Here is a 25779-nt window from a genome sequence, read left to right as displayed (position 1 = left end):
CTTTCTTTAACTTATGACATAATCCATATATTTTCTTCTTGACAAGTTCAATAATGGAAAAGGACAAACTTTCTTCTTGTAAGAAACAGAGCAATAATGAAGACATGGTATTTCAAAGGGAATGCAGAACAAAAAAAGGAGAAGGGATTAGTTCCAGCTAAAACTGACACGTTTTGGAGAAAAGGGAAATTGCAGAACTATATTTTAATGTCACCAAGAATCTATAGGACATTTGCTTATAAAATAAAAAGTAGTTAAGGAAAGATGAGGATGTTAGCTCAGGAAAACTAGAGAAAACAATTCTTTTAGTTTCTAAATTATATTAGATTATTATCATGTACAGTGTGCATGGAGAAGAGCATTCACACGTGAGAGCAGAAGAAACTTTGTGGAGTTGGTCCTCTTCTATTTTTAGGTTGAACTCAGGTTGTCAGACTTTGCAGCAAGCCTCCAGCCTTCCTCTCCCATCCTTAGACATACTTCAGTTGTATTGGTGCCTTTACCATTCTATTGAAATTTCTCTGTTCAAGATCCCCTGAGCGTCCCATGTCATAAAATTCAGGTCAGTCCATTTCAGCTGACTAACAGAAGTCTCATACTCAGCTGATCATTTTCTATTTGACACATCCTTGCTTGTCTTTTGGAACTACATATTCTCTGGGTTTCCCTCCTGCCCACAGGGCTTAAGGTCTGCTATGTTGGTTCTTTTCCTGACCCATCACTATGGGGATTCTTAGAGATTTGGCCTTTTGTCCTTTTTGTCTCTATCGTACACTCACTTCTTTATAAATGCCTTCCAGAGCTATACTGTAAACCATAATCTATATTTTCTTTTTTATTAATTAATTAATTTTTATACTCCATATTTTATTCCCTCCCACCCTCATCCACCCTCCAACTGTCCACATTCCATACCTCCTCCCCACCCTAATGTATTCTAAGTCCTGCTCTCTTTTCTGAACTCCATACTAATAATCAGCAGCGTATTCAGTAGCTTATCTTCAACATCTAAAAGATACTTCCAATACAGTGTATGTGGACAGAATTTCAGCACCTTTCCTGTCTCAGAGATAATTCTCTCCAGCTATTTTCTCCTGCCTTAGAACATGACATTCCAACAGTTTTCGAGACTTGTGAAATCATCACTGCAATCAGGACATAGAAAAGACCATTCCAATAGGATTCCTAGGATACACCCAGTTTTCCACATAGCTTCTACTCTAGAGAACTATATCTGCTTTTTTTCTCTCCAGTTAACTTTGCTTTTATATACTTGCAATTATACTTTATATACTTGCATTTTCTATTTTATGCCTGGCTTTTCATTTGACATGATATTTAGATCTACTTAAGTAAAAGAATAAAGATGAAGTTGACTTTAGCTTTACTTTCTACAACTTAGATCAATTGATTACTGTGATGAATCAGAATTAGGCCAATGTTATTTAGCCTTCTGTACGGGGTCATTCAGGACAGACCATCTCAAGGCAACAACCATGACCTACAGTGGTTTTCAATTGGTTTTGGGCCACATTAGAGACACAAAGTAAAAGGTTGCTTACAACTAAAAAAAAAGTCCCATGTTTGAGAAGTAGAAACTACCAGAATATGGTCATAGCATTAAGGAAAAAGTTCCTTGGTTGTAGGGTAGTGGTAATAGAGCTATCTCAAATAATGACATTAAATTTTTTCAAGGATATATTAAACAAAGGAATTTTTAAATGTGTTTCAGTCATTCAGAGATGAAATAAGGTAAGTACATTTCAGTGATAGGAGGGTTAGGATAGCTAGGACTAGTCCATTTTTAAAAAGATGATCATAAAGATTAAGCAATTTTTTAATGATTACACAGCATCAACTATTATAGTCCTATTTTCTAATTCCAGTGTGTTTCCTATTATCTTTTAAAAATTTTGTTGTTAAGTGTATGTATTTGTGCCTGCATGGTTATTAATCCCCCTATTTACTAATATAGCTCTCATAACTTAGGATAAGAGTAATTATGATGATATAATGTAAAGGATTTTTCTACTTATTAAAATGTTAATTTTAATAAAAAAAAACCTGTTGGTATCCTTGTCTTCTCAATCCAATTTGAAGGTCTTTTGTTCATAGGACATTTCAAGGATGCTACTTTGAAACAACTTTCATATATATCAATTCCTCTGGACTGAACTTCCTGGATTGGATTCTTACAAGTTTCTAAAATATATGTCCGGTGGTCTTTGCTAAGACTTTTAATGATACGTCGGGAGCTGAAAGAAATTGAGTATTGTCATCTCACTGTCACATATTTGCATAAAATTAATGCTTTTCTACTTGCATATTATGCCTTAGTATGTAATCTTTGAGCTCTCATCAGCCTTTGATATAGTCAGAATAGCTAGGACTAGTCCCATTTTTAAAAAGATGATCATAAAGGTTAAGCAATTTTTTTTTAGTAATTACACATAATCAACTATTATAGCCCTATTTTCTAATTCGAGTTTTTTCCCATTATCTTTTAAAAATGTTTTTGTTATTTAAGTGTATGTAATTGTGCCTGCATGAATTTATGTATACCACATGCCAGCTGTACAGGTCCTCTGGAAGAACATGTAAGTACTTTCAACCACTGAGATCTCTCTTTAGCCCCATCCTTTCTTATCTTGATATTTATCATTTGATTACTTTCCACAGGATATCTTATCTTAAAGTGATTAATTCTAGGTCCAAGTAAAGTTATTTCCAACTATGCCTGTCATATTATCACTTATTTAATCAACTCTCTAGGCTTTTGGAGTAAGAGAATACATATCTAACAGATTATTTTCATTGCTGTTGAACAGAAACCAGGTTCTTAGGAAAGAAGGCAAGGAAGGAAGGAAAGGTACACCATCACCTCATGCAGTGAAATTGCATAGTTGTGTAAATTCAGTGAATTCTCAGATGCTTATATGTGATCACCTAAGCCCCTGTCCAGACAGTACTTGATATCATTATTCCTATGAATAGGAAAATTGGTCAAAGGAAATAGAGATAAAGTAGTTGCCAGTTCAGAGAAAGATTCTAACTGGTCTATGTAATCTCTGGCATCCATTTCTGTGTGTTTTCCAGGTTTTAGACACAAATTTTAACCTGTGTGACCAATGGTCCATAAACGTGAGAGACAGTAGTAAAATATGTGATTGCTGTGCATTCATCATATAGTGCTAATGAACTTGTGAGGAACACTTAATTTAAATTGAGAAATAAGATAATTCAATGATAAACACATAGAAATAAACAGCTTTAGTTAAGATTATAAAGCATCATCCATCAAGGACAGTTTGGGGATACTGAAATTGGCTCAGAACCCTTCAAAACTGCACTTGTGGATGTTCTTACACATTATAGTGATATAGTAGGATCTAAAGATAAAGTTGATCAACTTTTTTCCCCAAAGAGTAAACTTCTCTATTGCTTTAATTCAAAATTAAATATTCTAAGAGAGAAGAAAAAGAATAATATAGTTAGGAGAAATCAAGTGTAATTCTCCTACCTGGACCGTGTTTTTCGGGGATAAAACCTTTGTCCATGAATTTTCACTAAAAAGGAAAATATACCATAAAATATCTGAAGTAACATTTTAAGATCAGCAAAACTTAATTTTAATTTTCTTGACAATTACTTTGTGTAACTTAATGGCTAGATAACTTAGTTAAATAATGTTTTGCTCACACATGAAATATATGATTACAAATTCCTCCTGATAGCCTTTTAATAAGATGGTTCTAAGAGAAAAACCAGTAGGAATATCTATGTATTAACTACCAAACTGGAAAGTAATTGATGGCTGGGAGTGCATCTCAGTGGCAGAGGAGTTACCTAGTATGTGTGAGGCGCTGTGTACACTAGGACAAAAAGAAAGTTTAGAAAAAGCAGCAGCAGCAACAGCAGCAGCAAGGAAACAGCCAGCCAGCAAGCAAGACTTACTCATGAACTCAAATAAATACCTATGAGTATCAAGGGAGGCAGATACAGGGGTATGAGTTAAAGGCTGGCTTGGGTTCTTAGTCAACTTAGGTTATAGTTCAAGATTGTAAAAAAGAACAAAAAAAAAGGAGGAGAAAGAAACAACAGCAACCATCATCAGCAAAAATCAAAACAACCTTCACAGCTTGTGAAGGACTGTCCATGCACACCATGTGGCCAGCACTGTAGAGGGTTGATTTAGATACAGAAGTATCAGATCAGAGTAAAGTATAAGGTATAATACATAACTATTATGTGCATATTTTAATATAAAAATTGGAGCCTAAATTATATATTATTACATATTTTTGCCATTGTAGACATCTTACTATTTAAGGAAAATAATAATAGAACTAGTTGATAGTAACAATCATAATAATAGCAGAACAAGTTAATTAGGGTATAGTGATAAAATTACTTTTATAACAATTATCTCTGATACAGACTTTAACTCTCTTTTAAGAGTTATACGGTCTTAAATGGTTAGCTCAGGCTTACTGTAAACTTTCCATGTTATGAGACCAGCATGTAATATGCTCATATAATACACAAGTGATTTCACCACCTACTATTTTGGCTGAACATTATTGTTTTGAGGGAAGGTGAAAATATTTTCAATTGATTTAGTTTTTGTTTGTCTAATCTCAGATTCTTGAGATTCGCTCTCCCTATGTACTTTCCCTTTTCCTTCTTGTCCTTTAGGATGCCTCTGTCAACTTAACAGTCACAGGAAGGTATACCAAGCGTGAGAACAAAGAATTTATTCAGGTCAAAGTGAGGATGGCCACCTGGGACATAATCTACCAGTCCAGAGTAAATGCTGAGGTTTTACAAAATGTTAGCTATATTTATAGTTTTAAGCTACATGAAGGGTTTGAAAGTATTTGTTCTACAAGTATAATAGGTACTGGCTAACTTAAACTGTCTTATAAAAAGTCTATTGGGCATGTCTCACTCTCTGGGGAAGGCGTCCATTGTACACAATGTCAGTAGAATGTAATAAACAATGTTTTAAGAATCTGAAGAAGGCCAAGTCCTAAGATCAGCTTCATATAAGGGGTACTTTTTTTTTTTAACAGAGTTCAAAGATTTAACTGAGGATGTATGTGAGAGCAGATCTGTCTCTTAGACCATTTTGATGTGCAAACCAATTCTACTCCAGTTTGTTTTCCTTGACACTTAAACCAATGGCAGTCCAACCAACATCCAATAGATAGTTGTAAATATATGGTCACAAAGGCAGCTCCAGTTAACCTTAATGAGTCACAAAACAAAACAAAAAGACATGAATGCAAGAAAGAGGAGGACTAATGGTGCTGGGAGGGAGATAAAAGAGAGGGTAGGTGCTGAAAGTTATACACCCACACACATACACACACATATGAGAAAAGGCCAAAATGACCATTAATACAAAATTAAAAACAAATTCATGTATAACCGATTTCATTTCAGTTGGCTTTTATGATACATTTCTAGATCTGGAAAGAAGCAAAAAATTATGCTCCAAAATTTTTGGTAGGGTGAATTTCTGATACCATAAGCAAAAAAGAAAGGGTAGGTGCTAAAAGTAATATATATTCGGTATCATAAGCATAATTTTATCTCCCTCTTTTATTTCTTTTTAATAGACCATCTTATTCTTTAAAATAGATAGAGTTTAATCAGATAAAGGTGATTGTTACTCAGATTACAGGTGATCCCATTTCTGAGCCTCTTTACTCACCCAGGCCTTGGTTAGGCAATGATCTTCTGAAACAGTGAGCCACATAGACATCTGGTGCATCTGCCCTTGGATCTGCAGAAGATGGTGAAGGGGCAAAACAAATGGAAAGGAATGGTTATTTACAGGTCAAAGTTTGTGTCTCCTTTCAAAATGAAAAGTGTACATACTGTGTGAATTGTAGTTTTGAATGCATTAGCATGGGAGAAAATTTCCTGACCAGAACTCCAATGGTTCAGGTTCTAAGATCAACAATTGATAAGATTAAGTGGGACCTCTTTAAACTTAAAAGTTTCCATAAGGCTTTTCACTTCAAGGACACTATAAATAGGACAAAACGGCAGCCTACAGATTGGGAAAAGACCTGCACTAAGCTTACATACCAGAGTGCTAATCTCAAAAATTATAAAGTATTCAAATATATAAAGTATATATAAATATATATATATTTATAAATATATAAAGTATTCAAGAAGTTAGACTTCAAAAATATAACACAATTAAAAAATGGAGTACAGAGCTAAGCAGAATTCTCAATAGAGGAATCTCAAATGGACAAGAAGCACTTAAAGAAATGTTCAAAGTCCTTAGTCATCAGGAAAATGCAAATCAAAACAACTCTGAGGTTCCATCTTATACCAATCAGAATGGCTAAAATCAAAAACTCAAGTGAGAGCACATGCTGGAGAGGATGTAGAGAAAGAGGAACACTCCTCCCATTGCTGGTGAGGTTGCAAACTTGCTCAACCACTCAGGAAATCAATCTGATGATTTCTCAGAAAAAATGGAAATAGCTCTGAAGCTCTGAAAATGGAAATACCTGAAGATCCAGCTATACCACTCCTGGGCATATAACCAAAAGATGCCCCAACATACCATGAGGACACGTGCTCCACTATGTTCATAGTAGCCTTATTCGTAAGAGCCAGAAACCAGAAGCAACCCAGATGTCCCTCATCCAAAGAATGGATTTAGAAAATATGGTTCATTTACACAATGGAATACTGTTCAGCTAATAAAAACAAGACCATCATGGATTTTGTAGGCAAATGGATGGAACTAGAAAATATCATACAGAGTGAAGTAATTGAGACCCAAAAGGACATACATAGCATGTAGTCACCAACAAGTGGATTTTAGCCAAAAAGTACAGAATACCCATGATACAACCCTTAGATCCAAAGAAGTTAAACAAGAATGAAGGCCCAAGTGAGGATGCTTGAATCTCATTTAGAAGGGGAAACAAAACAGTCTTAGAAGGCAGAGGGAGGGAGGAACTTGGATGGTAGTGGGGAGAGGGAGAATATGGGAGCAGGATCGGATATGGAGAGAGATGGAGGCCCAGAGTACCAGGAGTATGAAAGGAAATATGCAGTTGCTTGTGGGGCAGGGGGTTGGACAGGGAAACCTCTAGAAAGTCAGTCCCAGAGACCCCAAATAAGGGAGACTTTCAGGACTCAATGCTGGTGACCTTAGCTGAAATGCCCAAAAGAGGGCATATAGAACCTGAAGAGACTACCTCCAGTAACCAGACAGGACCCCCAGTGGAGGAGTGGGGACACCAACCCCATCTAAAGGAAATGCAAAGACAAAAATGGAACAGAGACTGAAAGAATGGCCAAGCAGTAACAGGCCCAACCTGGGACCCATCCCATGGGCAGGCACCAATTCCTCACACTATTACTAATGCTGTGTTGTTTTTGCAGATGGGATCCTGGCATGGCTGTCCTCTGAGAGCCTCTACCCAGCAACACACTGAGACAGATGCAGATAGCCACAGCCAAGCATGGGATGGAGGTCAGGGAATTCTATGGACAAGTTAGGGCAAGGATTGAAGGAACTGAAAGAGATAGCAACCCCAGAGGAAGCCCAACAGTGTCAACTAAGCTGGATCCATGAGAGCTCCCAGAGACTGAGCCACAAACCAAAGAGAATACACTGGTTGATCCAAGGCCCCAGAATATATATAGCAGAGGGTTGCCTTGTCTGGTCGAAGAGGGAGAGGATGGGCCTAATACTGTAGAGAATTTATGCCCTAGGATTGGGGGTACCCACTCAGAGGTAAAAGGGGTGGAATGGAGGGAAGAACTCTGTGAGGGGGCACTGGGGATGGGAGCAGCATTTGGTATGTAAATAAATACAATAATTAATTAATAAAAAAAAGAAAAAAGAGATATGCTCCTGAAAGGAAGAACTGGTATCATATATTTATTTTTTTTATAAAAAATACTTCCTTTTCATTATTATTGTGTCATGTTTGTATATTTGATGTGTGTATGGGGGCAGTACATGTTATTGAGTGTGTGGAGGGCAGAGGATAACTTTGTATAATTGGTTTTCCGCTACTTTTACCTGAGTTCCAGGGATCAAACTCAGGTTGCTAGGCATGTGTACCAAGCACCTTTGTTTGTTAAGCTTCTTGGTGGCCCTTACATGCATCTTTGTATCTTTGACACCAAGCACAGTGGCAACCCCAAAGTTACGGCATCAAATGAGTATTGTTGAGTAAACCAATTGTTTGTGAGATGGTAAAACAAGTTTACCTTTCCCATCAGAATTTGATTCTTCGTGTCTTTGGAGTAAATGTGCTTTGCCATAAACCTAATGGAACAGAGAATTAGAAAGAAAACATGATATATTATAAACATGAAACTGGGGTATGTTTCTTATATGATTATAATATTATATGAATGTTTAACATTCATATAATATTAAACATTTCTATGATAAAAACATTTATTTTTATAGGTTTAAAATGGGCAAATCGTTTCATAAATCCAAACTTCTGGTGTTCTTAACACTACTCTCTTGTAACAATAAATATTAGGAAAAAGCCAATATTTTTCATTATTAAAGAGAGTTTTATTTCTTACATAGAACTCATATACCATGAAAAAGAGAAAAAATGTTAAGTTAGAATTACTTAAATTAGAAGTTGAGAGTATGAAATATATACATATATATAATGTATAATATGTGTATATATAATGTGTGTGTGTGAAAAATCTACCAACAAATTTTAGAACTGTGCTTATATATAATAGATATTATTAAAAGAACATTTTCTTGAGCTTTATAAAGATTTCTAAAACAATGGAAACCATAAACATATCATTTTTACTTTTGAGAAGAAATATGAATCTGGCCTGACTGGAGATATTGCCTGGACTTTGTACTGTCAACCTAGAATAATCTACAAATTGATCAAAAACATTTTTGAAATTTCCAAGCTTTTGGGTTTTTTTTGGCCTAACATTATAAAGACTTTTCTAAAAGAAAAGATAAGAGGAAAGGAAAGATAATAGAAAACATTTTGACAGCATGTAGTGCATCTAGTTCAGTAACACGAGATTATAAAATAGAGTTAATGCTAGCATCTATGGTTCTAGAGCTCTGACTGCGGCCTGGCCAACAATGAAACTCTCTCTCAAGAAAACAAGAGAAATAGTATAAAACAACACACAATAGAACACAATACACCAAATAGTTAAAACACAAAATCCATTTCTTTGCATATGTAATTGGCACAGATATTGACAGTTCTAGAGAAATTTTAATCCAGCAACATGGCTACTCTGGTAAGAGATCACATCTAAAGACCTAGATCTGTGTGATGTTGTCTAATTGAGGGGCAGACAAAGTGACAAATCAGAGAAAGATTTGACAGAATGAGTCAGAGGTAGGACACAGCCAACTCTCAGGAGAACAGACAGGAAGGAGAAGCACATGGAGCGTCATGAGTTGGGAGTCAGTGCAGTGGAGTTGAGGTCCTTCGTGAGTTGATACAGCTCAGTGCAGCTCAGCGGAGGCTGAGAAGCCAAGAGGAGCCAAACTGAATCATTTTGGAGAAGGGTTTGAGCCAGAACCGCTGAGTTGAGCCAGCCAGCAAGAGTTTAGAAAGAACTAGAAAGGGTGAGTTTACTCAGCACTAAGCCTCTGAAAGGACAATGATATCAAGCAAATGAAAGTTACTTTTACAGACACTAACTATGGAAATGAAGAAAAGGTAAAAAATCAAAACTTGATTATGAGTTTGAAGAGATGGTCTGGTGCCTAAGAGTGCATGCTGGATGATGGGGGTTTTGTCCAACTACATGGAGTTGTCCAACTCCCACTAATTTTTGGTTGATTGCTCTAATGTCTTCAACCCTGTCAGGGCACAGTTTGCTCTTCAGGTGAATTTTTCTTAAAAAAACCTCTTTTGAATAGGTCTAGAAATTGTGTATGAATTCTGTTCTGAGTTCTTTAGGGCTTCTCCTGTTTCCCCAGTTCTCCTACAAAGTAGCCAGGATACAGTTTAGCATGTGTTTCTAATCAACCTACCAATCTCTGCCCAATTTCTTTTTACCATATTTTCTCAGGTTTTAAGAATTTCTAAGCCCTAACTTTCTATAGCCTCTGTTACAAATGAACTAAATTCTTTGGGAAGAGATTAGGATTTATCTGTTATATTGCTTGGTTCTCTCTCAAGGCAAGAGAGCCAAGTCTTAGTTCTGGATCTGGGGCTGGACACAGTGACACTCTTCTAACTGAAGCCTGGCTACAGTAGACTTAGGTCTAAAGTGCCTCTCCTTTACCTAAATTGATATGGTACAAGCCAAGACATGAGTGATCGGGGCTCTAGCCAAAGACTAGGGTTTGAGTAGCAGGCTCATGTGTCCTCTTCTCTGCCTCATCTTGAACCTAGCCTTAACATGGAGTTAGTTGAAGGCAAGATTACCCAAGCCTTGCTCCTCCTAGGACGGTATCTCTGGTAGCTGTGGGAGAGGAATCACCTATTTTCTTGGGCTGCAGTATTCTGCAGTAGTATTTCTGTCTTATTGAGTTAGAAGTGGGGCAAGGACAGTTTGGATTCACAGACTTGCTATTTACAATGAATCTGAGGCTCTTTTGAATAGATTATTTTTCATCTCCTATGTACCCTTATGTTGCGGGAAATGTTAAAAATGACCAATCTGCCAACTCTCCACGGGTTTCAGAAGGAGGAGAGAAGAACCAAAATGGCTTCAGACATTTTTCTGTATGATTTCTAAAGGTTACAAATATTAGGATAAGGCTTTTACTGTACTGGCATCTTGTAATTGTGATTATAATAAACATAAATCTAATTGGCTAATTAACCATTAAGAGTTGTGTTTTACCAGGTAATTGGGATGTGTGGGAGCTGGGTGGGAGGGAAATAAACTCACATTCCCCCCCTCTGTTAGAGATGGCTAACAGAGGAACTGCCAAGTGGCCGAGTGAAATGGCTCAGCAGTGGCCCTATGGCCCCTGCAGAGCTGGAGAGTTTGTGGCTAGAGACTAGCAGCTCCAGAGAGTCAGCGTAGGTGGCAGGAGTGGGAGCTTGGTCAGAACCCGCAGAGAGTTGGCAGGTCGGTCATTTTTGATATTTCTCACAACACCCTTCGACTGTTGCTGGTTGCCCTTCACTCTTTGGTAAGCAGTATTTTCAGTTTGCGGCACTTCGCCACTTGGTTGCCACTTTGCTTGTCTCTCAGCACCATTTACTTTCATTCCTTCACTTACTTTTAGGTTCTCTTGTTCTTTTCAATTTTGTTTTTAATATAATGGATGCATTTTGTAAGCATTCTCAAATAATTTTAAAAGAAAGTAAATATAAATGAAATTCAGTATGGCATCTTCCCCCCCCTTTTTTTTATTCGATGTATTCTTTATTTACATTTCAATTGATTTCTCATTTTCTGGGTCCCCACTCCCCGCAAGTCCCATAAGCCCTCTTCCCTCCCCCGTTCCTCCATCAACTCCTTCCCACTTCCCTGTTCTGGAATTCCCCTATACTGCTGCACTGAGTCTTTCCAGAACCAGGGGCCACTCCTCTGTTCTTTTTGGACATCATTTAATATGTGGATCATTTCTTGGGTATTCCAAGTTTCTAGGTTATTATCCACTTATATGGCATCTTAATAAGACCTGCCTCTCACCTGTCAAGGATCTTTAGAGTTTTGTAAACAGCAAATAATATGACCAAAGTTCTATTTTTTTTTTTCCTGAGGAAAAATGAGAACATGTGACTTGGCACTCTCTTACATTCCTATTTAAAACACCCTTAATCATTACAGTAATCAAGGTTTACCTCTAGTGTGTTATTCTGGTGGTCTGCTAGGATGGCATTTCTTTCCCTCTTTGTTTTCAGATACTTTTTCTTGTTTCTTGCCTGGTAAAAGAGTATTTTAAATTAGTATTTAATGAACATATCAAAGACAATATAAATACAAACTTTGAGTCTCACTTCCTAGGAATTGGAATAGTGGTCCACTCCTTTCCACTCACTGCAACTGTGCACACTCGATGTAAGCAAAGCAAACACAAGATTCTCTGAAATAGTAATTGGGGTTTTAGAATTGTTTCCTATCCCCAGGAACAGAGATTACTCCATATCTGCACAATAGGAACTTGTGGTTCTTAAATAGCATGCCCAGAGCCTTGGTTTTGATCCCCAGCACACATGCAGGCAAACTCAGAATTATTTTGGTTCATGACTGTTAATGTACTCCCCATTCTTTATTTCTTAATAGTAAGTCTATTATGATTTCTGTTCCATTATTGTTGGTGTATGTTAAAAACTTGCCTTATTTTATAGGCCTGGTGAAGGTCATGACAAGGGGGACCAATAACCATGCCTGGATGAGACTCTTGGTATTTTAGAAAGGGGACAAGTACAATACATTTAGCAGTTATTTAGCAGGAAGTTAATAACTGTGGCCTAGAGGTGAACTGTGGAATGCTAAACCACTGCTTCTAAATGTTTTGTCCTCTATAATAGGATTATGCATCCCTAGCCTTTGCTATGAAACTCTATAGAATCTCTCATGAAAAGTGGAATATCTCTTCATTCTGCTGATGTTGAGCATGCCTGACTTACTGTGGCTAGTGGAATGTTAGTGACTATAGTATATGATCTGGTTATAATAAGATATATGGTTGCTGGAGGACATGTGCCTGTCAACGGGCTGATATTGTACAACTCTTTCTTTCCGTACTAGGAGCTTTTATCATGGGATTTTTATACTGGGTACTCTCTGGTTGAAGGAAATGAAAAATGTATTATTTAACAGAACTGAATTCTGAAACCACCACCATAGACCCTATCATTCCTATTAAATTCGGTAGTGTCAATTTTCAGATCCCAAGAAAGAGAAAATAAAGCCCTACTATAAATTGCTAGGGTTCTGCAGTTGTCTGTCACACAGTGAAAGGCTTATTCTCCCCACTTTCTTAAGTGTTATCTCTTTCTTTAGTAAGCTCATGCAAATGCGATCTCTATAGACACTCTGTAATTGCTTCCTTAGGCATCTATCCTCATCTATTGAGTTATATATTTTACCTATTTGTTGTGTCACTCTCCAAGCTAGGATATAAGAAGACACAGGAAAAGGTTTTCTGACTCATTGTTTTCACGGCTCTGTTCCTAGTACCCAGGCAGTATGCCTAGTACATACTGTGAGCACAATAGTAAGAATAAATGTGTAATTAAATATATGAGTATTGGGTTAATAAAGAAGTGATGTAAGTTAGGTCACCATAACTGACATTAACAAGTGGTGTGACATTTTAAAATTGACTTCACTCCCTTGGATATTAATATTTTCATCTATGAAATAAAAGGGGTAGAATAAAAATTTTATGATATAAAGACAATGTACATAATAAGAGAAAACAATTATTACTATACATTAATGATAAAAGCACAAACCTTCTTGGTTGTTAGTAACAATATCAGTGTACCTGCTTAAAATATCCACACTGAGGCTAAACTTTTAATCATACCTGAGAGGTCACCTTCAGAAGATAAGTCTGAGTGTCATTGGACTCTGAGCTGTCAGAGCCTCGACTACTAAAACAAGAAAACAATAACAATTACAGTTTTTCAGAATTTAAAATTTCCATGTTACTTTTACTTTATCATCTTATTTGAATGGATAGTTCTAATTAGAAAGAGAATGTTATTTATAAAAGTTCTTTATTATTTGGTGTTCTCATACAACTTAGAAATGGTATATTTATTTTCTGAATGTACAGAGGTATAAATGTTTGGGGATGTGTTGCTGGAATGTCAGCACCATGGAAGGAGGATTCTTTTTCTGTCTGGCTCATTATTATGTCACCTGGTACATCGCGAGACTCAGTATTCTTTGCTAATAAGGAAACACATAAGTGATGGACCTGTGTAGTTCACCAACTCTTATGGTTATCATTGACTCTTAAAATTAATTTTACATCACTATATTTCTATTTTACCTAAAGATAATTTACGGGCCATCTAAAGCATAAGACCTCAAGGGGGAAAATGGTCAAACACAAATTTATTTCTAATTATAATTGCTTAATACAGTAGTGGCAAATTTTATTGACGTGAGTGATAAGTCATGGAAGGAAATATTTCTGAGTTGTATTTTTGATATATTATTGTTAATGAATAGATTTTACCTTTTAAGAATAGTTTTAAGTTTACAGAAATGCATAATAGATATTTCACAGTTCCCTCCTGCACAACTTCCTTTACTATTAGCTTCTTATGCTATATGGGAATTTGTTACAATTGATAGCAAATTTATGGTTTAGTAGTTGACTTAACAAATTCTGAAAGTTTTGACAACTTTATAAAGACATGTATCTTTCACCACTACAGCATCAGTTTCACTCAAAAATCCTGTTTGATTATCCATGATTCTGTCTCCAGAGAACTCCTGGCAACCACTGACCCTTCACTTCTCCCTCTAGTTTTGTCTTGCCCATCATGCCACACAGAGTACATAGCTTTTACAGATGTCTTTCATTCCCAAGGTTGTTTCCAAGGCTGAGGCAGACACATTAGCGGCAAACTCCTATATTGATATACCACTAACTAAAGTGTCATTTCCTTTATTTCAACCAAAACTTTTGAACAATGTTAGATAAGCTCAGAGGCATTTCTGTCCACTATCTTTGTAATGAATCTGAGCATATTTTCCACCTTTAGGATGCAAACTGAGCATGTCCCAAAGTGTTCCTGCCTGCCAGTTTTCCCTTTTCCGTATCTGCTACATGACCCCGGGGCCACAAATGCCCCAATGTATCTGTCATCATTCTTTCGTGAAGCATGACTTTAAAATGAGCATGGTCAAGAATCTACTCCCTATAGTGCTTTCTTATATTAATAATTATGGGCTTTATAAGTAAAATCCCTCGCTGCTCCTGAGGAAGGCCTTGCTTTTGGCTCTCCTTACCTGCTGGAGGGAGCAAACCTTTCTCAGTTATTATTTCTTGGCCACAGTTTGTTTTGACTTTGTTCTCATCAAGATGAAACCCATTTGATGTGGTTGCAATATGGACTCAAGTTTATGTTCTGTCATATCTTTATGGTTTGACAACTCACTTATTTTTAATCATTGGATAATAGTGCATTATATGAGCACACTTTAAAAAGTCATTCATCTATTGGAAGACATCTGGTTGCTTCCAGTTTGGGCAATTATAAATAAAGCTATTATGAATACTGTGTGGACTTTTTTTCAGTTTGTTCATTTTAAAAGCCAAGAACCAAGGATGAGCTGGCATGTACTAGTTTCATGACCCAGTCATGCAATTGTGGCTGATCTGTCTAAGGGTGGAGAATCCACAGGGGCAATTCTAGTGTGGCTATATTTTCTACATGGTTAAGATAGCATACCTCCTTATTGCAGTGGAAGTCATGTGAGTGATAAGATATGCAATCAAGGCTGAGACATCTGAGGGGGGAGCAATCCCAGCTACCAAATTCTTCTAAATGGTATGGAGTGACATGTCTCCTTCATGAATGGCATCTATCACACAAGTATGAGGATACCCCCAAATGCTGATGGACTAGAAATTACAGTTGCAGCCTTGAAGTAGCATGCACTAAACCGTAGGAGGTGGTGACTGCAGCGGGCGGGAGACCTAAGCAGACCTAAAGCCTAAATTCCAGGAGAGAGAGTGAGTGCTGTGCTTTCATGGACTTCATCTCTACAAAGCAAGGTATATAAAGGGCCAAAAGGACAAACAAGGGAAACATTTCATACATCACATTGGTTGGAACAGAAATTGGGATGAACAGGTTCCAGAAAGCAGAGCTCTTAACTACATGGACACAACTTTGCAGAAACAGAGAACTTTAAAGGCCAGTCAGTCAGGAGCTAGGCAATCAGAGGGCAAGAGGAGAGGGGCTGGCTGCTCCTGGGAAGAAGACATTGGCCTGACGTGGAAAAATGACGTGACAACAAAAAGGGACAGGCAGAAAACTCCAGCAAATGGAGAGGGTGACAGTACCATGAGACATCTCAGCCTCCTGGGAAGAAAAGGGCCCAAGTAGATCCTACTTTTGGAAATAAGGACAAATTTATGGACAGGATTGAAGTTAAAGATTCCTGAAAGCTGACACCATGGCTGTGGATGACTGGGGCTTGATCACCAGGCAAATAATCTCAGTAAATGTGGCGCTCCATGCACCTGGGACATGGGTGCATCAGGGCGATCTGTGAGAATTTCAGCATACTGCAGTCTCTCAGATTTTCATGATTTCCTCAAGTATCTGGCGAAGGATTCTGCAACTTTGTTCAGTGCCAGTGATTACGAAGTGGTTCCTCCTGAGAATCATCGGAAAGCCGTGTGAGGGGCGTGCTCTCACTCATGTTTGGATCTCTGTAAACAGAGTTTGGTTCTTAGTCCTTCTGTACAAATGATGTACTTTGAAGATGTTAGTGTACAACAGAATTGGTGTTTGTTTTCTGTTTGATTTTAAACAGAAAATAAAGGGCACTCCTTTTTTTCTATTTCTATTTTTCCCTTTTTTTTCCACTTCAAAGTTTCTACCGGTGTATTTGATAATGGACAACAGATGTGGTGTAGGTAGTGGTCCTCAGCCTTCCTAATGCTGTGACCCTTTAATGCAGTTCCTCATGTTGTGGTCACTCCCAAACTTAAAATTATTATTTTTTGCTTTATGATATTCAGGATATAATATGTGACCCCTGAAGGGGTCATGACCCATACAAGTTGAGAAACAGTGCTGTAGCGTGCTTTACTGCCTAGTGGACACAGCTCCTTTTTCATGTGGTGATGCTTCTTTGACACTATGCACGTTTATAGTATGTGTTACTGCTCATTGACAAAATGCTGATTCCTCGTACCTAAGGCTCACTGTAGTGTGTGCGACTGAAAACTAAGTTATTTGTGTTGCTTTGGTAATAGTGCTTGAAGAGCGCATTCTTCACAAGTTAGCCATGTTGTTCCTTAGGCATTTTATCTTTGTTCACTTGTTACAGGATGGTGGGTTCATGGTTTTGTATTTCTGTCTAATGCATGTTTTAAGATGTTAGATGCAATGCATTGTATAGCTATAGTTTGATAGAAAAGTCAATTCTGTAGGAGTTTTTTAACAGATGTACAGTAATTTTTTTCTTTTAATTTCAAAAATAAATAAAGAGTCATGTATGGGGCAGGATTGTAAGGAGGATGTGATATCAGTTGTGTGGCCTTTGTGATGATAAGATAAGCAACTAAGACTGATATGTCTGTCCATAAAGAATTTGCCCAACTAAGAATTTTAAGTAAAAGATACATCGGTGGTGTTTTTCATGTTAGTCATGATTTTGCAGGAAAAATGGAAAATAGGAGAGAATAAGATGAAGTGATAGAAGATCTACCTTTAGCATAGCAGGGAACAACATGAAAATGAAGCCCTTAATAATGGCCTTTATAGGAAACATGACAATTTTTAGCAAATAGTCTCCATCTGAACACTATTGTTTGCTAATCAAATATGATGAGCCCGTTTACCTGCCTTCTAACTATTTGTGATCATGTACATTGATTACTGATGTGGAGGGAGAGTTCATGTTTTCAGTGTGCAGTGGTTACAATGGAACTTGCAGAAGGTTAGGTTACTGGGAGTGAGTGACTGCTGCTGTGGAATAGGGACTCCATGCTACATAATTCCATTTAAGGCTCAGGGAATAGCACAGAAGAAAGAATGGGAAAAATGGAAGAGCCAGAGCAAACAATAGAGTGTTGTAAAGCTATTCCCTCTGAATTAAAACATTTCTCCTGGAAGGAGATTTATCAGACTCAGGAAGCTAAGAAAATTTTCAAGGCCCATGGAGGACATGAAACTTACAAGGCTCAGGAAACTCAGAAAGTTACAAAAGTCACAAAACCCCTACTTCAGATTTGGTAAGAAGTCAACTTCTAAGAAGGAGGTTATCAGCAGAGGTGGTCTGGGGCGACTATGGATGCAACTTTTCTGAGTTGTCACCTGTGCTGTGAAGGGCCTTTGGCGCCATAGCAGCCTTTGAGGCAAGTATACTTCTGTCAGTAATTCCAATATGTGTTCAAAGGCTCACCAATCAGGTAAATTCAAATCAAATCATTCCTTGGTCTAATTGGTGCCCTCTCTAGGATGAATAGAATTTTATTCACATCTCCCTAGGAAGAGTGACACAAAATAACCCTACCCAAAAGAGAGGTCCTATGTTCCCACATTTTTACTAGCATTTAATATTGCCAGGGTTTTGGATTTTAAGAAATTCTAAAAATGTTTGTTGTGGTGTTTCATTTTTTTAATTTGCAATTTCCTAATGACACATATTACATTTTCATTGGTTTTTTCTTTATTAGTTTTAAAACTTATCCTTTTTTGTTTTAGATCTTAAAACATGAATAACTGTACATTATATCCTTGTTCCATATAAAAGATATTATTCTTCTTATATAAAACTTTTATGTGCTTTGCTTCTTATTCCACCTATCAGTGTATACAGATTTTCCTTATTTCTGCATAATATTCCACAGTCTCAACAGCTATCATTGTTGATGGGCTATTTGAAAATGACCTATATTTTAATGGCAATTTTAAACCAGCATAATAATAGACTTAAGATCAAGTATTTTAATGTACAAAGACATCTTCTATTATCTAGCACCATAAAACACTATACAAATAGACTATGCTATCTAGAATGATTCTTGTTTATTTTTTGAAAAAGGGTATCAGTATGTTCTTCAGGCTAGCCTGAAATTTATAATCCTCCTGCTTTGAATTCCAAGTCCTAAAATTGTAGGCATGTACTATTATGCCTAACTAGAACTGCTTTTTAATCATCTTGGCTCTCTTTGTGAAATTGAGATAGTACCTTGCTTTCCTATCTCCAATATGCTTATCAAGAAGAATCTGTAAAATGTGGAATTCTCTGGTTGGTATATTTCCTTTTGGAAACTGTATACACAATAAAGAAGCTTCACTTTTGAAATACAGTAATACTCTACATCCTACATATGCATATCTCTTTTAAAAAGAGGAACATGAAAACTACCACATGCTTTTACTTGAGAATTAAAAAGGGTTCAGAAGAAAGCTTCCAAATATTTGTGAAACTTAGTATGTATAAGGCAGAGTTGTAGTTTGTGATTAAGAAAGCAAGAGCACACTAGTAGCAATAGGTGAAAATATGTGAAGAAAAAGAACTGTAACAATAAAAACTAACAGAAGCATCAGTGGAGAGAGCACTTGGCCTTTGTGACTGACAGAACTGGACAAAAATTGCATCACTGTTCACACATGGTTTGTAAGCCATGAGAAAGATTCCATTAGATTATCTGAAACCTAATGGTTACTGCATAACAGTAGAAAATAGATATAAAATAGTACTATTTTTATGCACTATCATTCACTTTTAGAATAATAAATATTAAACAGAAAATGGTATTCTCATAAAGCAATTAGAATTCATAGACTTCCCTCTTGCTCATGTTATAAAATTTAGGTTGTTTTTCAAAGACAAGGCTGTATTAATTATTATTAAAAATTGTTGATATTTTTATTTAAAACATCAAGTCAGTATTAGACAATGGTTAACTTTCTGCCTAGCTGTGACATCCTTCTACATAAGTTTAGGAATATCTCACACAAATGAGCCACTCAAGGTCTACAATAAGTCACCCTCAGTCTACCTAATTATATTATGTTTTAATATCTCTGTCCTAATAATCTCTTGTCCTTCTCTCTGTAGAAGAAGAATAACGAGCAAGGTCTGGGGCAAAGACAAAGGCAAAGACAAACTCTTCAAAGTCACAGCCCCAGCAACTTAAATGGACACTATCTGTTACAGTTCCCTCATCTACCAATAGCCCTAGTTTTCAATCCATCAATAGAATGAACTGTTACAGGCCTCATGATCTAATCCTCTCTTCAAATGTCCCATAAGTTACACTCACATGTGTGCTTTACTAATCTTTTAGATGTCTCTCAAGAAAATCAATTTAACAATCAGCATTAATCTCACAATAGTCAACTGATATCCAACCAAGGTATCAAGGGTACACAATAGGGAAAAGAAAATCCTTTCAGCAGATTGCTCTACAAAAAATGTATATCTACATTTACAAGAATGAAATTGGACATAAATTTATAATGCAAATAAATACAAAACTCAAAATGATATATTAGCTGCCATTAAAAACAGTATGGAGGTTCTTTAGAAAACTAAACTATAGTACTAGTAGGTGACCTGATAATAAATCTGGCTAACACAAATGGTATACCATTACTGGACATCAATCCAAAAATCCAAACCTAGAGCTGACAAAATAGTACTGACATGTTTACTACAACATTTTCTGAAACAGTACCCAATCTAAGTAGCAAAACTAGCCTAATTCATAGCATCAGAGGATGGTGGTTATTAAGAGCAAAAGCAAAAGAAATGCAAGTTACTAATTATAAACATGAAGGTCAGTTAATGAGGAAGTTCTAGAATTCTATATATAGTATTGTAGAACAATCATCAACAATGATACTTTTAAAGAGTTCTTAACATCTGAAATTTAATTGTAAAGAGCAAGTATACTACTCTAATGTTAAAGGGAACAAATAAACCCAAACCAAACCAAATCCTAAACAACTCTGAGTGAAGAAGCCCCTTCTGCATGACTTGAGTGCTTCACCCTATGGTCCTGGGCAATATGACTCTTAGAATTTTATATGTGAAACCTATAACACTATACTGGGCTTGCTAAAAAGGGCACACATAGTAAAACAATACAACAAACTGTACTTTTACATTGGCAATCACATTTCTTGATGTTTTTTACTTAAAAAAAGATGAAAATATATCACAGAAGAACCTGCAGAAGGATGCTTATAGAAGTTTTATTTATGATGCTGATACTTGGAAGCAAATAAATATTCTTCAGTTGAGTGGATAATTCTGGTATATTCAGACAATGCTTATTATTTAGAGCTAAAAAAATGTGCCATTATACCATGAAAAGAACAGGGGAATTTGCAAGCATGTAAGTAAGTGATAGAAGGCAGTTTGAAAAGCTTATATGCTATACAGCTCAAGCCAGATGACACTCTGAAAAAGGTAACACTAAGCAGACAATGATAGAGAACTGTGGTTGCCAGTTGTCAAGGGGAAAGACTAAGCGGAGGCCTGAGCCCATACAGTGAGAGAGCCTGCTTTACACTATGATGGTGGGATACATGTCATTATAAATTTGTCCAAATCCACAGCATGTGAAACTACTTTCTGACAGGAGTATCTGCTAATGTGAACTATGGACACTGGGTGACAACTGGGTGTTAATAAAATTCACTGAAATATATATCATGCTGGGATGTTGATAACAGGAGGAGAGGCTCAGGATGTACAGGAATAGGAGATATATGCTAAACCTCTCTAATGTCTACTTGGTTTTGCTGTAGATATAAAATATTCTAAATGATAAATAGAGACAAAGCAAAACAATTTGGGGTATCTTTCACATATAGTAAACATATGGTACATGACAGTGCTTATATTGAATAAGTCAAATGAAGTCTTGATATATTTGACCAAAATAATGCACTTGTAAAAACTTTCCCTAATATGAGTCAGATTTTTGTGTGTGGAACTGACAGCAATATCCAAGTAGTATAATCAAAGCTCAGTAAAATAGTGTAACAAATTATGTCAATGTACTTGACTTACCTAGACTCTACATCCAAAGAAATTTCTACTAGAGAAGTATCTGAATCATCCAAGGCTCTTTCGAGGTTCATGTGTTTTTCCATTTCTTCTAATTCTTTCAGGCACTGATAATACTAAGAAAAATTATAAATGAGTTCATTATAAGAATAACATTTCTTTCTAATTAAACTAATTTAATGTTTAGATGTAGCAATAATAATAGTCACAGGGTGATTACTACATATACCCAAACCCAGAAAACCCATTAGGCTATTAAAAGGGAGAATGTGCTGTAGGACAGCAGACATACCATTCATGGGACAGCCTGAGTCTAATCCTTATCCACATTGAGGTGACTTACTTTGCTCCGGTCAGGATCACAGTAGTCCAATAGAGAATCACAGAAATGAAATCCTATCGACTCTAAGTCTTTCGTGCTGAAATGAGTGCCTCGTTTATTGCCTAAAACATAAAGAAAAATTGATTCACCTTGGAGAAGGAGTTACTAATTTTTCTTCTTACGATAAGTAGGACACTATGAATAAAACAAGGGTATGATTCCACACTCTGTCCTTTCAATTTTCTACTCTGGAGTAGGTCATTTAATAGCTTAAGGCTTTTGCTCATTTCTTTCTGGGGCAAAGCTTCTTTAAGGAATGTATTGTGAGGCAGAAGAAAAGTCAGTAAGACAGTTTTAGTTATGGTTACCAATTATTAACAGTGATGATAACTACTCTGAGAAAGATTACATGAGAATATTTTTCGTTATTATGAATGATGTGACCTCAGTTTTAGGTTACACAAAAAGCTAGGGGATTACTAGGCATGGTGGCACATGCCTTTAGTTCCAGAGACTCAGAAGACAGAGGGGGACTCAGAAGACATTTTTGAATTTGAGGTATATTTAGTCTACATAGTGAGTTCTAGGACAGCCAGGGCTATGTAGAAAGACTATGTCTCAAAACAAAAACAAAGAACAAATAAAAACCGAGGTAGAAATTGCATATGTGAGTATCCAGCATTTTCCTTTTTCAAAATGGAAACTGTTCTTTTATGTAGCCTAAGCTGGCCTTGAACTCAAGATCTGCCTGTCTTTGTCTCTTGAGTACTGAAATTAAATACAACCTAGATGTGAAACCTTTTCTAAGAGTGTTAAAATCATTATAAAACAGAATATTCTGACTTCACTAGTACATGCTAAGTATGATAAAGATATTTCTTATGAGAGAGCACAGAGCATAACTCCATTTAGTTGCAGGAACTAAAGGCTTCTTTTCAAATATAAATTGACAACAACCAATGAGTGAATGAACCAACCAACCAAAGAAATAAACAAGGCTATAAATAAAAATACCCAGTCTATTTTTGCTTTGCAATCATGAAGTCAAATAAAAACATTTAAAGCATTAATTGCTTTTTCTTGACATCATTAGGAATTCTTGTTTTAAAAATTCTATAAGAATTATCTTAAAAACAACTATTTGTTGTACATCCCAGGACATTTTTATAAACAAAGGGACATGATGACATGAGATACCACATAAGAGAAGTTTATTCATCTTGCTTATAGGACCGATCAAATATAAGTGTGCAAGACCATGTTCACTACTGAAATGTCCATATCATTAATCTTATAGCAAAGCCTGGCTTTAATTTACTGTTCCAGAAAAGGTCATCAAGGACATTTACCCAGAGTAGATCCGCAGAAGGTGGCCTCCAGTGTGAAGCTGTTCCTGATGCCCATTTTCCACATTACAACCCTTCCTGTCCCCTCTTTGCTCTTCTGAACGTTAAACTTGCAAGCTGAGAAGGAAAACTGAGAAGCAGTGATTAAAAATGACAAGTGTACTTTGAGGAAGGGTGTAAGAAGGAACAAGTAGGCAGTCTCCTTTCCTTCATTATTGTTACACACAGATACCAGGGTTAGCTTCTTTTTCTTTGATTTTTATTGATACATTCATATACATATTAACAAATATAGGAGGGACATGGACAGGGCTCAAGGGAGAGTAGCTGAGAGGGACTGGAGGGAAAAAGAGGGGAGAAAGTGATATAATTATATTCCAATTAATTTAAGTGGACAAAAAAGAACAAAAAATGAAATGGCATCTCTGCAAAAATTATAATTATCAAAGCTGAAGGTGCTATGTTTTATTTATTTCCTGATCAATAAAAATAACTATTTTTATCTTATTGTTAGAGACAAGATTTCCTGTAGCCTAGGGTGGCCTCTAATTCCCCGTGTGGTTCAGACTCTACTTCCAAGCTGGGAAACACCTCATTTTAAGGATGATGTATTTATATTGCAAGAATGGAAATTGAAACCCCAATGATAAATATACTCTTATCATCACAGAACATGCTCCAATAAGCTTATTAAGCCTCACGGCTATTAGTTCACGATGTTATACTTTTAGGAACATTTCCTCTTTTGTAGCTTGCTTGCTTCTCTCTGTTTTGAGACAATGTCTTGTTATATAGCCCACGATAGCCTCATACTCACGGTGATCATCCCTGGTGAGATTACAAACATGTGCCACTGCACACAGAATCTTGTATTTTTAGTATGTTCTAGAAATTCTGCATGTTTCAGAATGAAGACTCATATGGTAGATTTCCAGAAATAGAATGAGGAGTCTTTGCTTTCATGGGAAAGACCTTGTGGAGATGTCTTGAAATACTGTTTATAAAGAGATCAATGCTGTTTTGGTTTCTTTTACTAAGACAAGTGTCTACCAAGATTGAGGGGTTACTGTTTAACTCAGGTTTATTTGTGTCCATTCCGTGAGCTGTAAGGAGTGTAGAACTCCCCTTAGTCACTAGCATCACCAACAGGACAGGACACAGCGGTCTCTCCTGCCCCTTCCTGCCCAGCTGCTTTAACTCCCCTCATGCTATCCTTTGCTGCCACACTCTTGTCACTGCTTTTGTGTTTCCAGGACTACCCTCTAAATAGAATTGTGTTTGCAACTTTTTGAGACTGGCTTCTTTACTTTAGTATAATACCTTTTGAGATTTACCCAAGTTGTTGTATGTAGAAATATTTATTCTCTTTTATTGCTGAGGGAATTCCATTGTGTGCCTGTAAGGAGTTCCTAAAAACAATTAGATTTATAGGTTTAAGTATTGATGTAAGTTTTCCATTTTTTTCTCCTATGGTACATCCCTAGGCATGGGACTGCTTGATCACATTACAACTGCACATTTAACTCCATAAGCAAACTATTCTCTAAATGCTGTGTCATTCAGTGTCCCTATGACCAATGTATGTGAGTTCCTGCTGCTCCAAATTCTTAGCACTGAGTATAGGTTAAAATTTTATAAAGTAGTTGTACCTCTTCTTCATGGTTTTCACTTATAACTTCCTGATGGCTAATGAAGTTAAATACCTTCTTCACATGCTTATTTAGCATTATTAATTTTAAGAAGTATTGTGGTGATTTGAATGAAAATAGGCACCATAAACTCATAGGCAGTAGTGTTGGAGATGTGGCCTTGTTGGTACAGGTATGACCTTGTTAGAGGAAGTGTGTCATAGGGAGTGAGCTTTGAGGTTTCAGAAGCTCACACCAGATCAAGTAGCACTCTCTCTTCTTGCTGCCTGCTCATCTAGAGAACTCTCAGCTCCTTCCCCAACAGAATGTCTACTTACATTGCCATGCTTCTCCCATGACAATAATCGACTAAATGTCTGAACTTTAAGCCCCAACTAAATGTTATAAGAGTTGCTGTGGTTATGGTGTTGCTTCATTGCAATATAAACCCTAAGACAAGTATATACCTACTATCACTGCCATTTTATTGTAAAATTGTTTTATTACTAAGTTATTCTGAGATCTATGTCAGATATGAGATTGTAGATATTTTCCACCTACAGCATGTTTACATCCACTTACCAAGACCTTTTATAGGACAAAATAAACTAATTTGAAGAACTCTAATTTATCAATCTATTATGACAACATATATCTTCTTCTTCTTCCTTCTTCTTTCTTCCTTCTTCTTCTTCTTCTTCTTCTTCTTCTTCTTCTTCTTCTTCTTCTTCTTCTTCTTCTTCTTCTTCTTCTTCTTCTTCTTCTTCTTGTTTTTTTTTTTTTTTGT

The 25779-nt window shown here is 36.4% G+C and overlaps 1 protein-coding gene and 1 pseudogene across 1 annotated transcript in view; one reads left to right on the top strand and one right to left on the bottom strand.

Moving 5' to 3' along the window:
- Agbl3 (AGBL carboxypeptidase 3) overlaps positions 1–25779 on the bottom strand; it is an 80555-nt gene that overhangs the window by 17269 nt on the left and 37507 nt on the right. Inside the window, exons 9-17 of the mRNA XM_052173414.1 lie at positions 23368–23494; positions 22040–22140; positions 21700–21812; positions 13502–13568; positions 11808–11888; positions 8257–8314; positions 5717–5788; positions 3521–3566; positions 2065–2255 (exon numbers count right to left, since the gene is read on the bottom strand). Coding sequence (XP_052029374.1) covers positions 2065–2255; positions 3521–3566; positions 5717–5788; positions 8257–8314; positions 11808–11888; positions 13502–13568; positions 21700–21812; positions 22040–22140; positions 23368–23494 — 856 coding nt within the window. The remainder of the gene's footprint in view (positions 1–2064; positions 2256–3520; positions 3567–5716; positions 5789–8256; positions 8315–11807; positions 11889–13501; positions 13569–21699; positions 21813–22039; positions 22141–23367; positions 23495–25779) is intronic.
- LOC127677195 (mortality factor 4-like protein 1) lies at positions 14708–16212 on the top strand (annotated as a pseudogene).

This window comes from Apodemus sylvaticus, chromosome 2 (assembly GCF_947179515.1).
Source record: "Apodemus sylvaticus chromosome 2, mApoSyl1.1, whole genome shotgun sequence".
Taxonomy (NCBI): domain Eukaryota; kingdom Metazoa; phylum Chordata; class Mammalia; order Rodentia; family Muridae; genus Apodemus; species Apodemus sylvaticus.
Note: the sequence above shows the minus strand (reverse complement) of the source record. Positions and strands in the feature narration are given on the sequence as shown.